Source organism: Ammospiza caudacuta, chromosome 2, assembly GCF_027887145.1.
Source record: "Ammospiza caudacuta isolate bAmmCau1 chromosome 2, bAmmCau1.pri, whole genome shotgun sequence".
In the NCBI taxonomy this organism is placed as follows: Eukaryota; Metazoa; Chordata; class Aves; order Passeriformes; family Passerellidae; genus Ammospiza; species Ammospiza caudacuta.
This window is the reverse complement of record NC_080594.1, coordinates 82,110,829-82,129,993: the sequence shown is the minus strand read 5'-3', so window position 1 is coordinate 82,129,993 and position 19,165 is coordinate 82,110,829. Positions and strand designations below refer to the sequence as shown.

Sequence of the window (19,165 nt, the reverse complement as noted above, 5' to 3'; positions counted from 1 at the left end):
TTTCAAGCAACTATAGAAATACCTTATATTACCTGTGTTTCTAATCTGATCGCATTAATTAATCAAAGAAAAAAATACCATGTATACACTCTGTAGAATAAATGCTACCTTAACATCCCATTCCAACTTTTATATTTTCCATAGGAGTTCATTCCAAACTGGCAAAAAAATGCATGTTTCATTTATTTGCAGCTACTTTTTTTGTTTCTAGCACATATAATCCTCTTTCTATGATAAACAACTGAGCAACTGACAAGGGTAAATAATACCAGATTTAAAGACATCTAGAATATTATATAGGGCATCTGGTTTTGTAGTTATCAAGCAAGATTACAAAAAAAAAACCAAAACAGTAATGACTCACAAGAGGTCAAAAGAACAACATTAGATAACAGCTAGAGAGACAAGAGGGTTACCACAACCAGAAAAGCTCATTATAAACAAGGATTTCACATGAAAAAGAGGAGAAAAGGGCTTAGTACCTTGCAAGTCTATGGCAAAAGAGAAGACCACACAGTGAATAATGGTGTGGAGCTGCAGTAGTTACACAAACATACCAAAGACTTTCAAAGGTCTAACAGTAAATCATGGGAAGCATGCTCAACTTGTTGAGCAGGGGACCAGAACAGTAAGGATAAGGCAATGCTGTTTTCATGAGCTAAGGATGACTGCAGAACTCCAAAGTGGGGGAATGAAGAAAGCCACAAGTAGGCTGGACTTGATCAACCATACCAATGCAAACAGAGCAGTTTATCTTCATACAGAGGCTATCTGTAGGATAGAGAAGTACTCATGTTTGGCTGCACTTCCAATAACTTGCAAGTTCATGTTAATACTACAATTCTAGGGAAGAAATAAAAAATTCAATTCACATAATACAATTGATATCATTCAGCAGTGCCTGTGCTGAAAGTAAGAATTCTTTCTCTTTCCAAGAGGCCGGTTCAGATGACTCCAGTCAATTTTCCTGACATCATCTTCCTTCTTTTTAAAATTAATGTAACATAACCTTATTTTGTGCTGCTCCAGCAGTGCAGGAGAGCCACAAAGCTTTGCTACTGGGCAGCTGATCATCCTTCCATATGGGGAACCCTAGGCTGGCAAAGAGCTGGCTCTGTCCCAGACTCCAGCAGGGTAATAGGTGTAGTCTCTGTGAGAGCAAGGATGCCTGAGAGGTGTGGGACTCTACTGCTCTCTGAGCCATTCCCTCACTGCCCTATAACCAAGCAATGGCAAGGCAGATATCAATATAGCTGTACTGAATCAACCTACAATAATTCATTAAACATAAAGCTAAATAAATTTCTGTTCTTGCAGCTCACCAGCCATTTTACATTCACTGCACTGGACCCCTGGATTTCAGAATTTTAAAACAAAAATTTAGCCCAGCTATTTCAGAACTTGACAAAAGCTTGTTTGTATTTTAACTTTCCACTATACACTTTCCTTCCTGGGAAAATTTTATTTTATGCTTAGAAAGTATAATCCATTTTAGGTCTCAAAATACTTCATACATGTTGATAAACATGTTTACAAAACCTCAACAGGGGATCAAAGTACTAAGGCTACTTTGCCTTTTTGTAAACTGAGGCCAAATTCAACTAACTTCTCTAAGGTCCCACAAGAACAGTTTAACTCAAGAATCCCAATCCAGTCTTCTACATTATACACACAAGCAAGAAAAATCTTTAGTGTTTTTTTTCCCTTGCTAGCAATTTAAAACATTTTCCAATGTGTTACCATCTTTTTGTGTGTAGCATCAGGTAATATGGGCATGCAGCCCCACTGTTTTTATTCCAAGTCATAAATGATGAAAGGGTAAAACCCATAGAAAAATTAGGAAAATACACTTAGCAGCCAACACAAGCAACACATAGGAAGTGCTGCAGGCAATTGGGTTTAGAAGTATAAATATCACATTAGTAGACCCATGAGATAGCATGATGTAGCCACACCTGGAGAGACACTCTCCTTTTCCCCTCCCAACCCACTAAAGAAAACAAGTCTGAAGCCAAAATGTGAAGATTCAACTGTACAACATCATTTCTGGTCTCAAAGGCTAACTACATCAAATAGACATAAAATAAGCTGGATTCACTTCAGCCAAAATATGTTTCCACTTGAAACAAGATCAAGTTCTGTCTAGAAGACCTTGGGGTTTTACTAGATGCTGTAAATCTGTTCAGCAGCTGTGGGTGGCACCAGTTTCACAATAAAGGGGACTATGGAGTAAGTAGGAAAAGTCCTAGGTAAAATAACTAAAAGCTGAACAATTAAACAATCATTAATCATCCATGGCTCTTTCCTGTAGGAAATATGTGCCCCTATTATCTGGATATCACAGTGAAATATTCACATTAGTATGTGGTTCACAAAATACCAAACACTTTCATTAGCAAATCATCTTTCAAAAAATACTTGAAAAAACACCCCAACCAGGAAGAATCCTAAAAAACCAAACCATCCCACATCCAATTTTTTCCAAAGAAAATGGGAAAAATTAAATAAAATACAAAATTAAAAAACAGTTAAAACTAAAAAAAAAAACAGCACACACAGAAAATGTTCTAAATATTTGATAGCATCACAAAAGTAAATGCTTATATTCCTTTAACTCTGAGCTTGCATGGATCTGCAAGAGCTGTTTTAGCTAAAGCCTGGCATGTTAGTTCTAGGAGCTGCTGATGAGGCCAGGGGTACTATATAACAATACAGATAGTGGAAACTCACCTGTGGGTGCTCCACCCAAACCATAACACCATTTATTTGAGTACAGGAAATGCAAACCAGCCTTGGGCTTGTGACTTGCACCAACCTCAACAGCAGCCAACGTTCTGCAATGAAGACTGCCACTGCACAGGTCAGGCTGGCTGAAACTAGCTGAGGGAAGTTGGGTGACAAAGCTGGCTGGTCATCAGAATATGCTTCAGCAAGAACCTTACAGCTGATTATTCAATCACTCAGGGGACTGCAAAATACATATTTTCCAGTCACATGAGAAAATATCATCAGTTATAGAGAAATCCTCCTCATGAGGCTGCTACTAGTTTGACCTGTGGTGAAGAGCTAAGGCACACCTCTGACTCCCTTTTATGAGCTCACATGTTCCTCCTTGCTACACATTCCCACTCTTGTAGCTCTTCCAGAGTAATTTCCCTTGTCAGAAGTAGCCTGCTTCTGAGAGAGTGATCTGAAGTAAACTATTATTAAATAGTTTCTATGCTAACATAGGTAATTTTACACACAAAATCACACCTGCATACCTGGGGAGGAGAAGAAAAGACAGAGAGCAAAGGAGGAACAGCCTGCAACAAGATTCCTTAATCTGGCTCAGCTGCACTTCATCTGATTACAGTCCTGGTAACCTTGACAGTGAAAGCTGCACCTTCTGTGAAGAGCTCCAAGCATGGTACTTTCTGTCTATCTGACCAGAATAACAATCCTGATCATGGGCTGAATAAATCACAGGGGAAAAAGGGAACATAAAATACCCCTGCAGTTGTAAAAAGAATGCATATTATGAATATGGCTCCCAAAAGGGAAAAGAAAACAAATTAAAAGCAAAGATAAGCATATAACTCAAGTTTAGCAGAAAACTGTCAGTTTGACAGCTGTGAAAAGTTTTAAAGAAATAATGTATAATTTCAAAATGCAACTCTTCAGTAATTTTTTGCACAAGACTTGCTCAGTTGCTTTCAGTGCAGATGAAAAAAAATGCTGTCAACATAAATAGCGCCAGAGAGCTGAAATTCTGTAGGTGATGATCACTGTACTTGTCCAAAGCATTAGGAGAATGTTAGGGATCAGCTTTGGAGCATGCAGTCTGTCTGGTCTGCTCACATCCTCCAACACAGATCTAAAACTCACACAGACGCCAAATGCCCAATTCTGCCATAGTGAACATTGCACCCAAGATCACAACTGGCCTTTTGGATTTGTTGTAGCACAAGTTCCTACTCTGAACTATTTTGTTTACGAGTATTTTTCAAGCACAGTGCAGTCTTATGAATAAAGATGTGCTTTTTCCTCTGGCCACAACCCTGCTCATTAAAAAATACCCACTATAAGGAGCACCTTCAAAAATAAGTGAGATGCAGCTTGGTTAAGGATGTGGTGAGGAATCCTTGATAGGACTATAGTAACTCTCATGCTCCACAGTGCTCAGTCCCCTCTAGAGGGAGTCCACTAACTGCTCTAAGGAATGGAGAACACTGTCCAAGACACTGCACAATTCTTTGACCTCATTCTGCCTTCGCTTCTTTCCTTTTTCCTTAGAACAAGCTGTGTGATTCTGGGGAAAGTATATCATTATCAGGTTTGGCTTCTTCAGAAGTTACTCGCCAGTAAGCATTTTTGCATTAGCTCATCCTTACTTGTCCTCAAACAGGCAGCTTTGCTATCATTAAAGCAAGTAGATCCAACAGTATGTGTGTATCGAAACCATGACACATTCAATAAGAACCACACTCAGCCATCACTTAGAGAAAATTCTAAGGCTTGACTTCTGAAGGAATCATAAGTACACACCATCATGGCAAGAGAAAGTGATTCCTCTGTACTGAAAAGATTTCTTAACTTCACCATTTAAAATCTGAAAAATCTTACCTTAATCTATTTTTACAGATGTGTGGTTTTTTCATGTGACCAGACTCTGCTGCCTTCTCTTCTCATGGTGGAAGGATATCTGTAACTGAATTTAGCTAGCACTCCAAAAATGAGCTAACCTTTTTTCAAAGCAGGAGTGTATTTGTTTCCCTAACACAGCAGAGAAAGAGATGGATGACTATGTCTGATTGCTCAATGCTATACAGAGATATACATCTCTTTTATCTCAGTTAAAATAGTCATATGTGTCTTTTCTATTAGCATACGCAGACACCTAATACTAAAAAAAGTACTTGCAAAAGACACAAAACATTAAAAGACTGTTCAAAAATTAGATTCCTTTCTTTTCAGCTAGTTAGAGTATTTTACAGGGAAGAGAAAAAGAAATCACAAATCAGAGTAGAGAATGCAATAGCAGATTGATCATCACTGCTTAAATCAACAATTCCTATCCTTACTCTAAGTACAAATTAATCCATCGCTTCTCTGTAGCAGTACCAGACCACTTAACTTCCTATTCTGGCCAGTAAAAAAACTAGAATCAAGGCCCCTCCTCATTTTCCCTGGCTCATCTTTTTTTAGGTGAGAGTGGCCTTTGAGTGTCTGTTCTTCTCCTTATGCCATTCACTATGAAGGATATAACTTGTGGAAGGAAATAAAAAAGTGCTTTACTTTCCCCTATAGATACATAAGGCAAGCAATGACCCAGCCCTGCATATGCTATACATTACAAAGCTGTTATGTTTGCCCTAAGTGTCTCTTTCTTTTTCTTTAGTACCATATGGTACTAATTATCTTTGTGGGTACAAATAAAAATAAAGACTTCTTGAAACCACATTTGATTTACTTCTGACCACTGAAAAATCAGTAATAGAATACACTGTCAAACCACTGGCATGGAATGTGAATAATGTCTACCCTGCACTATGACTTCCCTCACATACAAACCTACATGCAACTACATTACAAAACATGAGGCAAGGAGAGTTATGCTGAAGTCAGGATTCCCTGTGTACAACCATTGCTAACACCAACTACACAAACAAGCTTCACAAATTCAGTTAATTTTAACAGAAGGTCTCAAGGCACTGACAGGGATGGGCCAGAGAACAAGGAAAGCTAGGCATCCTAGAGGAAAAAGGCATACTGTTCAAAAAAGCCAAAGAAGTGAATTAGCATTTTGACATGGGTACTGCAATGGCTGAACAATTAATAGTACTGCCTAGGTTATTGGCAGCTACAATTCAAAAAAATGGAGGAGTGGGGGAATAAAAGCACAAAAAACCCATACTTAAAACAAGGTGTTGACTCTTCCATCAATTACCTTCCACCTTTACAGTCTGAAAGTGTTTTCAGAATTAAGACTAAACCATTAAGGTTCTTCATCCAGGTAGCAAATTACTCACAAATCTACAATATTTTAAAGCCCTGTAGCTGAATATTCATATTATGCAAAAGTGCTTAGATTGCTTCAAATGGGCACATGGGAAATTTGTGATGCTCAATTTGTGGTTAGTTACTAATGCAGCAACATTTTGCATTAATGAAACTCCTGATGTGCATTAATTACTGTACTGGCTTGTAACACATTTTTGTGCCTATTAGTTTGCTAATACTTAGAATAAAATAATCATGTATGACTTGTGCAAGTAGGGAAATGTAAGCCACAGCTCATTTGAATTTAGAAAAAACAGACCATATTAAGAAACCATGCAGTTTCTCACCAGTTATTCTTGTTCATGAGAAGATGTCATTAATGAAATGCATCAGCACATCTGAGTTCTTAGAAATGAACTTACCTTGGAGTCCCTAAAAATCGCTGTGATCTCAGTTGTTCAGCCACATATAAAGATGCTGCTGTTGCCAGTAGTTGTCTTCTTTCAAGATCTGTCAACTTGTGTCCTAGTTTTCAGAAAGAAGTTTAAAAAAATTAGATACCACAGACCAACATAGGTACAAAAAGTAACAACTACCAGTAAAGACACTGCTCAGTCCTCACACATGAAAGCTACATTTTTTCCCTCTAAATTAGGATGAGGCACAGCATAGCAGACGCTCTGAGTTTCAGAGTTTAAATTGCATGTTTTCATACAAATCAACCTAACTGCTAACACTGGTATCTCTGTTAAAAACAATTTGACAACTGAAAGAAAAGAAACTGAATGATGCTGCAGCATCTTGTTTTCATTACTGAAATGTCACTGGTTGACATATTGTGCCTCATGCTGGTAAGGAATCCATCTGTACATTAGAACTTACTCAAAATATAGAACACTGTCAGTACTTTATCTGAGGCAAAGGCTACAGATCTTTCAAACAAAAGGGACAGCACAACAGTATACACCCAAAAAATAAATGGGGATAAGGCTACTCCTCAGCCCTGGGTCATTTAGTGTTATTTGTGTAATCATTAGCTCACAACTAATGAAGTCAAAAGTGATGTTTGACACTTTAGAAGCAGAAAGTGGCTCAAAGCAGTCTATAATCTGAAGGCAGGAAATCTAACAAATATTTGGCAAAAAGATACAACCGGTGTGAGAGGAAGCAGGTTGTCTCCCAGTCTGGTCTTGTTCCAGAAAGTGATGGTTAAATAGAGATTCAATTGTCCATTCAAGATGCTAAAAAGAGCACAGTAACAGAACTCTGCCCTCCCCATCTTTAGGTCAGAAATCACACAACACAGATTTGGTGTGTGAAAAGATGGCAAATAGGTGGCCAAGAGTAATGAGAGATTCCAGAGAAGAGCCACCAAGATGAGCAGAGAAATGGAGCACCTCTTCTACGAGGAATGGCTAAGAGAACTGGGATTGCTCAGCCTGGAAAAGAGAAGGCTTTACAGTAACCTAACTGCAGCTGTCCAGTACCTGAAAGGTGCCTGCCAGAAAGATGGAGAGAGAATATTTACAAAAGCATGTAGTTAAAGGACAAGGGGAATAATTCAAACCAAAAGAGTTTAGATTAGTCTAGGAAGAAATCCTTTACTGCAAGGGTGGTGAGGCACTGGAACAGGCTGTCCAGGCATGAATGCCCCATCCCTGGAAGTCCTAAGGCCAAGATGGATGGAGCACTGTGCAATCTGGTCTAGCGGAAGGTATTCCTGCATATGGCAGGGAGTTGGAATCAGGTGATTTTTAAGGTCCCTTGAAACCCAAGCCACTCTGCAAGTCTGTGAGAGAGAACAAGAAGACAAAGTACTCAGTCTATAAGACAGGAAGTTAAAATTGATATAAAATAGGACAAGAACTGCAAAGCTGAATTGTCATGAAGAAAAGAGGCAAACTTTATCCATGAGAAAGATTTTGCACAAGTGAAAGCAAGAGCATTTCACAAGGGAGAGAAGAGAATTACACAATAAAGTTAAAGGTTAACAACTGAAAGACTTTGCTGAACTCAGTTACAACACAGCTCTCAAAAAGTGCTTTATGTGTACATATCACAGCAAATGCCATCATCCAGAAAAAGTATAGATTTCACATGAAAGGATGGGGGAAGAGCTTCAGAAGGCTCTATCTCCCAGAGGAACTCTGTCCAGGGAGACACATTTGCTTCCAGTCCTGCAGCAAACAGTAACACAGATCCCTTCTATACCTCCACCTTCCCATGGCCTCAGTGCTATGTAATGTAAATTCACATTCCCCAGTAGTGGCTACTAGCCAGTGACAATCTCTATCAGCAGAATAAAATAAGACTAATGAGATCCTGAAGAAAATCCAGAATGGAGACTGTTGTAAAGGACTGGAGCAGACTCTACAACAACAAAGCCACAATTTCAAAACAGGATGTCTTCTGCACAGAATACATCGTTCCACTGGGCATATTAAACAGAGCTAGGTAAAGAGACTAGTTAGAGTCCACCTTAGAAATGCAATCATGCCACAGTGATAGGAATACATTCATTAAAGTCCAGCTAACAGTACAAAGAAGTTGTCACAGGCCAAAAAATGTAAATTTAAAAATAACAAAACTCAGAAAATCTGCATCAATCTCTTTTTAATTTAGTCCGCATTAGCATATTCTGGCTGAATATTACTGCAAGTTCCTTTGCTCACTGTTTATTTTTTTTATCTGCCTTGAAATGGAAACTGTCTTCACTTCAACAAACACATGCAGAAATCCAAATGCTGAAAGGTTTAGAACCTGGCTTCAGAAACAAACTTGATCTTTACTTTGCCAGTTACTAGGAAAACTGATTGCCAGGCAAAATTCAAATAGCACTGAACTTTTGTACTATTTGTACATATACACACACTATTTTGTACTATTTGTACATATACATATATGTGTATATATATAAGCCTTATGTAATTATACATCGCAATAACATCAATTATCTGGATCTGAAATGTGCCAATTTTCCCATTGCTTACACACAGTGAAGAAACTCTGAGATCATTTTTTCAAAACACTGAATCTAAAACTGGTGATTTGTTTACATGCCCCAGCTAAAGGCACATCAGGAATCTGCCCTAAAGCCTTTGCCTTTCAGTCCCCCTGCCCAACACTCATGACAAGACTGTGTGACCAAACTGCACATTCCCACCTGCTCCAACACACACTGTTAGAACCAACTTAAATACAGGAACAAGGTAAAACTAAAAAGGTCCCATTTCAAAGGTTTTATTGCATGTCCTCTGTCTTAGATGAAGTAACGGCTTTTGAGCTTGCCACAAAAACTATTTTCTTCCTGTATCTTCAGTAAAAATCAAACTCCAAACAAAGGTCAATAAGTTGAAACAGGTTAACAACTGATCAAGAGTCACACGCGCTTCATTACTGCCAACATGAAAAATATATTTATTCCTTTGTCACTATTGACAGCAGTTGTGCCACATGTGGCAAGCAGAAAACCAGTTATGACTGTAGTATCCAATGTAGGATTTCTGGGAGATAATAGAAACTGTTAACAGGAACATAGCAAAATTAGGTTTTGGTGTCTGGCAATAAAAATACAACACTACCGCAGAATGTCCTTAGCATAACTTTGGAGGCATACCTCAGAAGTTTGATTAAAGGCTGCTTCCTAAGGATGGCAATTTACTTTTATTAGGCAGGACAGACTGCTGTCAATACTGCCTTAGTTCTCTGAACTCCAGTCCCATTCCACTTGCTGTCTGCTTTTGCTCTGCTGCTAGCTCAGCTGAATTCTAAACAGTTTTGGAGTCAAACTTACAATTACATTACTATATTTGGAAATACACAAATGTCCCAGATAGAAACACCTTTGTTTCCCATCAAGTATTATTCCCCTTCAGAAGCTACTCCTGAGGATTTCAGTGGGGTATCTTGAGGAATAAGTTAATATTCACCATCAATAAAGATATAACAACACGGTCCTTCTTGTTCACCATACAGATTGATTCAGAGAGCAACAAAGCTACCTCTGGAGCAGTTGTCCAAGCGCTGCCTTGAAAGAGAGTGAAATGAGTAAGTAGCAAAGGTCCCCCAGCTTCCAACACAGGGAGTTACACCATTGCTCTTCCCTGCTCTCCTCACTGCAAACTCCTGGCTTAGACAGAAATTTCACCTCCACAATGAAATGTGGAACTGGCAGGTCCCACCTCTCTGTTTAAACTGGGATAAATTTCTGATTATCAGCTGAATTAGATAAAGCAAATGCAAAAGAGGAAGAATTATTATAAAATTAAGTCACAATTCATATTATTTAAAAGTAGACTGCACACATCTATTACTCCCAAATGGCAGAACCCTGGTCGGAAGGAAGAGAAGAAATAAAGCATTTCTCTCTCATTTCCCTGATGTTATGATTGCTTAAATCAATATTATCTCAGTATCCCCCAAGCTGAGTCAAAAAGGTTCATGCAATTACTTTACATAACCAACTTCAAATTAAATTACATAAAGGTCATTTTTCCCATAACAGTCTCATTTGCATTTTGTCCTAGAAACATGTTTCCTACTATCAATTACAGGGAAAAAAACAAAACAAAACAAACAAACCCTGGTTATGTGCCCCAGTAAGTTACTTAATACTTGAAGAGTGACTGTTTTCTGATAGGGAAGAATAAAAAGTAAAAGCATAATGGGAAAGATTAAAAGTGCAATTCATAATTCAGATCAACACCAATGTAGGCAATGTTTATAACATTCCTAGGTTCTAGCTCAAGTTTTTCCTGGTGGATTTTGAAGTTAACCATTACAGACGGCACCTACACCAAGTAGGCTGAGGCAGAAAACAAAGTTGAATGTTATAAATATTAGATTCCAATGCAGAGAAAATTAATGGAATCAGCAGCAAGTATCTCCCATATTCTAATAGTGACAGACAGGGGAAGCTGTGTTCCCCCTCCTACTGATAGCAATAGCCTCCAGACTTAAGTTTAAAAGTCATATCTGCAGTCCCAATTCACCTAAAAAGCACTTTCACTCAGAAGCATGGGAATGACTGAGGCTGAAGGGACCTTGAAAGGCCCTTAGTTTATTCAGCATGTCCCCTCCCCATGAAGCAATCTCAACATCAAATTCAGAATAGGTTGCTCAGAAGTTTGTGCAGTGACACCTTTAAAATCCCCAGTCCACGACCCCTGACTCTTGCAGTGCAACTCATTGAAGAGCCTGGCCTCATATGCTTGGGAAATCACCCCAAGGTCCTAGAAGGCTTTCCTTAGGTCCATCCTAAGCTTTCTTGCATCCAGCTGGTTCTCCCAGCTTCTTCCTACAGGTTACCTGTTCCAATCCCAACACCACCCTTGTGCCTCTTCAATAGACTTATGTTTATTGCCATCCTTCTTACATGCATCAGAGGGTTAAAACTGGACACCGTTTTCCAGAGATGGTTTAATAAGCATTAAGCAGAGTAACAATTTCATCCAACCCATATAATTATGATAAACACAACATATCTAAAAGCCTTCACCTCATACACAGTCTCTGGAGCCAATATGCCATTTCAGAAGAGAAGTATTTCCTCTTTATTCTTCTCTATATTAGAAATATAAAGAATTTTTGTTATTTCTCTCCATTCAGATGAGGTAAACATGCTAGAAGAGGGAAAGTAAATTATTCCTGGCTTTTTTTTTCTCATGTATTTTGGGATGACTTCTGTGACAATCTCTTGGAAAATGTGCCATCTTTCATCGGCACAGGATGTGTCTCACAAAGAGAGTGACTGATTTCAGACATCCTTTAATAACCAGAAAGAGTGCAACATCAAGAAGATCTCAATATTTAAATAAAAAACTAGGAAAATATAAACTGTGAAACAGACTGAACTGCAATGACCTATCCCATAAACAGGGTCTAACCTAAAGATCCTTTAATTTATCTTTGGTCCAAGACTCTTCTTGCATCTTTGTGATAACAAAGATACACTGTCTGTGCCTGTGAAGTAGGGATAATACACAGTAGATTTCCTTCTCATCAGGCAGACTAGAAAGTACAGAGGCTTCCCAGGTTGTTTGGAAGCTGTAGAAGAACAGTGCATCTGACTCCTGCACGCTTGGCAGACATTTTTATTCTGTAAGCAAAGTGCTTGGAGGCCACTCTAAGACAGGTGCCACCTGACCTAATCAGCGCTCCTGCACCCGCCCTCAGATCCACACACCTTCCAAAACATGCATGGGTGCTCAGAACAACAACCCACTCCAGCTCACCTACTGCCAGCCAGCATTCCAGTCAGCCAGCCCTCACATGGACAAAAAAGGGCATGACAGGAAATGCTTTCCCACCCAAATCATACTCTGCACAAGGTTACTTTCAGCCCAGTTAGTATTTTAAAATAACTTGTAATAAACAAACTACTTCTGGTAGTGAATGTTTACTTAAAGATGGGAAGAAAGAGTTAAACTCTAATTATAAAAATTACTAAACATACCCATTCTACACATAATTTGAAGAGAGCATCACATAGGTTAATGGAAAAGTAGCCAAGATGCATTTAATAATTAATTTTTTCTTAACTTAGAATAAAGGTCTTCTAATAAAGGATTATAATGGAACTCAAAAATGAGACTGGAAAACAAAGAAGCTCTTATTTTACTCTTAAGACTCAATATTTATACTTGGAAGAAAAATGCACATACAAAATGGGCCAGTACTTCATGCAGTCACCAGAGAGAACACAGCTGAGATGCAGTACTTATCACCAATGTAGATCACTACAACTGTAGTGGCAATTGTGCAGGTTACAAAAGAAACACAATGGATTGTGCTTGAGCATGAATTTAACACACATCTCTATTCAAATGTTTCTATTTCTTAAGTTTTCTAAGTTTAAAACATTTCTGGTATGGATTCCTACTGTTAACAGCAGCACCTATTTTTACATATTTCCAGATCTGTGTTGGCTATACATTGCTCTAATTTTTCAGACTGTCACAGCTCTTTTTTTTACAGCTATTCATTTTCTATAAACAACAGTAAGATATATGAAGCTACTTAATTTTCAAATCCTCTAGCAAAGTTTACCCTGGATATTTATATTAAAAAGTTAAAGTGATTAAAGAAATTGCATGTAAATTAGTTTTTGTCTTTGCTCCTCTTGTTGAGCTTCTACCTGTCATCTACCCACCATCCTTGCTTGCCTTCAGCTGTTCCCATTTGAATCGTTGGATTTGTAGAAATATTTTTTATGGGTACTTAAAAAACTGTCCTCAAATTCAAGTAATTTTTTTTTTAAGCATGAAGGATTTGATCCAATGCAAACTACATCATTAAAAGGGCTCTCAGTTTCTTTGGTGAGCTTTTAATCACTATTCACAAGTAACTATTCTTGAACTGAAGTTCAATGCCATAATATGTTTCTTTATCTATAATTAAGAAGGCTAATGTGTGCTTGTGTTTGAAACATGGAAGAAGATGAGCAAGACATCTCATATAGCAGGGAAAAAGTCTAGGAATTTCACATGTGACAATCATTAGTTTCTATTATAATGCATCACACTATCTGTTCTTGTGTCTTCTGGTGTCCAGAGCAAAAGCCTATCTTTAACAATCTGCTAATACAATACTGGTATTTGATTTATGTTTTTATTGTTCCCAGTTACATGCCAGGGGAGGCAGCCTTCTCACAATATGGCACTGGGACTCCAACATCTTGTTTCCTTGCCTTTTTCCTCCATTCCCCTCTCCCCATTCCTAGTCTGCCACTCACTTTACACATCTGCTGAAGTTCACCAGATTCCTTCATGAGCTAAGTCAGCCCAGGAATTTACAAAAAACTACTCCAGCAAAAGCAGCAACAGTAAAAAAAATGCAGGTTTCATGGTGGTTTAGAGATCTGAATCTACCCAGGAAATTGACTGAATAGTCCCAGAAACACCAGAGAGGCAAGACATGAGATTCTGTGTTCAAGTGTCAGGGAAGGGAGAGAGACCAGCTACAGCAGCACCAAGCCTTCAAGAGCAGATGAGCAGAGTACCCTGGAATCTCTGCTGGGTCAAAGCCAGCTGAGCTACCCAAAGATTAGCTGGGTACCCCCTAGCAAAAACAACACAGCTCTTTACAGAACTTTACAGCTCGAAGCACAGCAAGCACGCTGCCACTGAAGGTGGCCAACACCTGTTCCTGTGGTCTCAGTCAGGAGCCAGGAACAAGCAGGATGCATCAATCCCACACGCAGGACTGTATCACACACAGACTTGTCAATTACATCACGATATCAAGTAGTTCTGGTGCAAAGAATAGTCATCCACACACTCACACACTGAGTCCTGAGGTAAGAAAAATCTGTTCTGCTCCTTAATGAGACTAGAATTTGGCAAGGTGCCAGTCATGTCCAGTGACTGCCAATCTGGCACTGCTGCCTCCAAAGTGAGATGAGGATTCTGCCACATTGGATTCATGATGAATGGGGGAAAAAGAATCTCCACAGGATTCATAAAGGACCCATGAATGATGAACTATAAATACTGACTTTTTTTTTAATAAGAAAGATGTTCTGCCTGGTGAATGCCAGCTGAGGTGAGAGACCTGTATGGAAGAACCGAGTCTCTGACCACACAGGTCAAGAAAGCACCTACAGCAGATTGGCAAAGAGAGAAGCCAACCTTTTAAAAAATGATCCTTGTGAAAGGAAACCAATGCATTGGTTTTCTCATATTTTTGAAGCAACCATTGGTAAACATTTTGAAATTGAGCAGTTTGAGATGCTGTGAAGAAATAATTGCATTTGTGTTTATGTTAACCTAGTGTATGAGTTAACAATTTCAAAATGATGCCCATTACTGTGTGCAATGTATATTAAGACCAGGGTACTGAAAACTCCAGTAAAATGCCAGATCCTCCAGAGAAGGCTACAGAGAAAACAAAGGGTGCCAAAAGGCAATTCTAAAGGTGATACACCAACTTATAAAGAAGCAACAGGGCTGAGTGTAAACTTATCCAACTATAATTAATAGCAGAAGTCCTGTGTGTAATGAATCATGATAGCGTTGCAGAATTGAGTTGATGTTTATTTTACATATTTCATATGACCTGTAAATGGTTTTTCTTGACATTGGGTGTATTCAATTTACTATTTTAACACTAGAAGTATGTATTTTGCCTTCTTGAAAATAAAGTTAACTATTTCAACTTCATGCATTATTTAAAAACTCTAAAAGTGTGTTTGCAAAGATCTATTTGAAGAAAAAGGGAAGCATGTCAGTCTAAAAATATAAAGGAGCAATAATCAAAATAACATTACTTAAGAAAAGAAATATTTCTAAATGGAACAAACCTTTAAAACCATCAGGATATACTTCAGGAAGGAATTTAGTGCTGATGTCTCCTTGAATAAAGCGTGGATGGACAATGACTTCTCGCAGTAAAGAAATATTATGAGCTACACCTGGAAACAAAAAAAAACAAACAAAAAAACAAATCAATACAAAATCAGTAATATTAATCACAAATTACAGTAGGAAAAGACTTTTAAAAATATGAGCTCCTATATTTCTGGAATAAATACTTGTTCACAATTTAGATACCATAGTACTGACATAACCAATGCAGATTTACCCGTTGTTCCACTCCTGCTTCAAAACCCTTTTAAACACTCAGTTTAATAAAGTAAACAATCTAAACAGTCACCTCATCAAGCCTAATTCAAACACCTAGTTGAGTTAAGGACAGGAAGCACAATCAAGACACTTTTGGTTCCATTGTAGAAGATGTAGGCAAGACCAGAGCTATCTCCTTGAAATAACAAACTGGTCATGATAGTAAATAGTAGCTGAATTCCACTGAACCCTGAATGGAAAATATGCACCATGCTACACCCCAATCACAGTCATGAAATGCACTAAAAACTTTAACCACTTAGCATATCATTTTACAACATTTTTATAATTTGTAATACACAAGAGACTCCAGTGTAATTTACAAAAAAAGAAATTTATTGCTTCCTCCACATGTATTTTTATCCAACCTTGCCTGGTCAATTCTTTTATTGAATACCTTGGCTCCCTTTTGGCACCACTCTGTGACTCTGTTAGGCATATAGTCAACAAAAATAATTTATTTATTTTGAAAATTACTTATCACAGAAGTTTTAGAGACACCCTTATCCTTTAATTTCTTTTAATATTATGCAACTTCATATTTTCTGCATTTCTTCATCTCTTTCTCACTGCAATTCTCAGCTTGTCTCCTCCATCTCCTAAATTATTCTATTTTTAATTTAGTAACTTCTGTGTAACTAAATTAGTGACTTAATTCTAAACTGCACTTTGCCAGAAGTACTTGCAGTTTAGCCCTGAATATGATGGTCACTAAAAGTCATTTCATTGAAATATTAAATACAAGTCCTTATAGAAGGTGGGACAGGAAAGGTGGTGCAAAAAAAAAAAAAAATCCTTGAGAAAAAAACTGTCTAGATCATTTAAATTTTCTCCCTAGTGCAAACAATTTTCAAAAAGAAGGTACTCTCTCTTTTGAGAGTGGCATACAGGTCATCTGTGGAAAGCTGAAGATTACGGGTCAGAAAACCAGCATCTTAATCTCCATTCTCTTCTCAATTTTAGAAAGAGATCAAACAAATTCTGATGAGCCGGAAAGTTCCATCTTAATATGACTACACACAATAACACTGGCTCATAAACATTAATAGTTCTTAAGAAAAGCTGGAATATACATGCAGTTTGGGAGCATTACAAGTGTTGATTTATTCCAGGTGTGGACAACTGAGGAGCTACTACAGGAAAGAGGTTATCCAACCTCAGCTGTGCACATTCTCACCCCTCTGGCAATACAAAGCAATCACATTTTTTCATCATTGTCAGAGGAGCAGGTAACTCCAAATCACATTGCATTTGCCATTTCACATTAACTTTGGCTCTAGCTGCACACCATCACGTATCAAATGCAGAGCACATCACAAAACAGTTCACGACAAAAGTTTGTCTGTGCATCCACGCCCCTTGCAAAGCACAGAATTCTGTACTTCACATATGTTTACTCACAAGTTATTAAGATTGTGATATAATCACAAAGACAACACGACTCAATTATTTGCAGGGTTTTTTTAGTGTAAAATAATATTGAAAAAGAATTAATTGCAAACTGGGGTATTTCAGCTGTAAATTAGGTTATTTGGATTTTTTCCCTTGTTGAGATCTCACCAAAGCACAGACACTAGCACTACAGAGCATGCAAATTGCTGAGGCTACAGGAGAGTCTTTTACACTCCTTTCCCTTTTGTGTTTTTCCAGTTTAGAAGCATGAACAACATCCTTGTTATTTCATATGCAGACCAGTTCAAACACTTTCAAAGCTCTCTTCCCCTACTGGTCTGCTGCTGGTGTGAATTTTCAAGCTCTCTGCGTGGCCGTCACTGAAACCACTTTAAACGCACCGAGTCAGACTCGGCCTCACTGAATCATGAAGTCACAGCTTTAAAGACTTGTTCATGAGCCATTAAATAGCACATGACACAAGCAGTTCAATGATGACATGACAGAAATTTGTCCATTTGATTAAAAGAAGATCCTTGCTGCCTGCGACCTAAATAATCGTTCACAGACCTCGACTTCATAAACACTGAATGAAAGTCACACTGTATCTCCACTAAACAAAAGAATTAAAAATCTTACAGTAAATGACCATAACTTGGAAACAAATAATGTCTGTCTTTGCCTGCTACAGATTCCTCCCAAAATTCCCAATCTGACTAGTAATTTGAAATATCCCAGAGACTTCATCTATTACAAAATCAAGAGGAGGATGAATCCTTCAATGTTGCCCAACTTTGAATCCAGGATTTAAACATGCTACAGTGTGTAACCAGATCATCTCACATTTTTCTTTTCTAAACTGCTATAAGATCCCTGGTGAGGTGATGGCTGATGACAGATGACAGAGCTTGGTGTCTCAACTGACTGCCCCAAAAGACCTAAAATTAAAAAAAATGCTATGAGTATTCTTAATTATTTCTAACTCATGAGTATCTGAAAAATATGAGGCTTCTGCAATGTTTTAAGCTCCAAAATTTATTTAATAAGTTCAAAAGAGCAGAGAAGCCTAGGTGTTTGGGAAGCAATATAAAAAGCATTTTACATACAGGAATTAAAAGTTTAATAAACACGTTTCCATTTAAAGTATCATGAAAGGCTATCTATCCCCATGATCACTATGTGAGCAATGACTGCATGGTTGATCTGCTTCTCAAGACTGAGTTGATACTTTTAGTGATGTACGAAATCATATGGCTTTAAAAAAAAAAATCACCAGTGCAATCCTTCAGAAGTCTACAAGTTTTAGATTTGCAATTTAGTGTGACCTCTGTCAAAGTTCATAAGGTCTCCATCTGTGTGTGAGTAACTACTGGGCTACAGAAATATGGACCCCTAGAGCAGCTTGCTCCTGACTACCTGCTGCTTCCAAAACACTGGCCAGACATTAGCCTCACACTCTCACAGGATCAAACAGAGGCTAACAGGCAGTGCTTATTTCATGCAAAGTTAGACACTAAACTGAAGTATATTCTATTTGTATTGCAGTGGTTTTCAGAGAATTTTTCTTTTTCTTGACCAGATCTGTAGACTGCCAGGAACAAAATCACATTTGTTAGCCTGACAAGCCATGACATTTTCAACAAACAAACAAAATCCTACACTATATCAGTTCATTTCTCCTCCAGAAAACCAAATTTCACTTCAGCTTCATGATTTTTACATTGTTAAGGCTGAGGCAGAACTGCAGTTACAGTTATGTTCTTCTTTCCTCTAAGCCAAAATATAATAAAATATAATAATCACTGGCTTTGTACCCCTATTTTTTCATTTTGCTTGGCTGTACTTTTCATACAATATTACATCAGTAGCTTCTTGGGTTTCAATTTTTACACCCTATTCTTCAGAATACATTTGTAAAAGAAAGCAGACTAGCGTTTAAATTATGGAGAGCTAATGAAATTTTTAAAAACTATGTATTGATATGCTTTATATAGAACACAAATTGCTGAGGTTCCATTAATTTTTCTAGTTAAATTATCATTATTGCCTAATGAATACAGGAACACACTAAATAATCACACTGTTACCAGAGCTTATTAGCAGCCCCCATTTAAATAAACTCTCATTAAAAAAAATTAAATTATAATCAGAAGAAATTACTCCCCATACTG

The 19,165-nt window shown here is 37.8% G+C and overlaps 1 protein-coding gene across 3 annotated transcripts in view; it reads right to left on the bottom strand.

The window, feature by feature from the left end:
- Positions 1-19,165, bottom strand: part of PCCA (propionyl-CoA carboxylase subunit alpha) — a 274,953-nt gene that overhangs the window by 121,250 nt on the left and 134,538 nt on the right. For all 3 annotated transcript variants that reach the window (XM_058821827.1, XM_058821835.1, XM_058821843.1), the window contains 2 exons: positions 15,281-15,391; positions 6,405-6,507 (listed from right to left, as the gene is read on the bottom strand). In XM_058821827.1, coding sequence (XP_058677810.1) covers positions 6,405-6,507; positions 15,281-15,391 — 214 coding nt within the window. The remainder of the gene's footprint in view (positions 1-6,404; positions 6,508-15,280; positions 15,392-19,165) is intronic.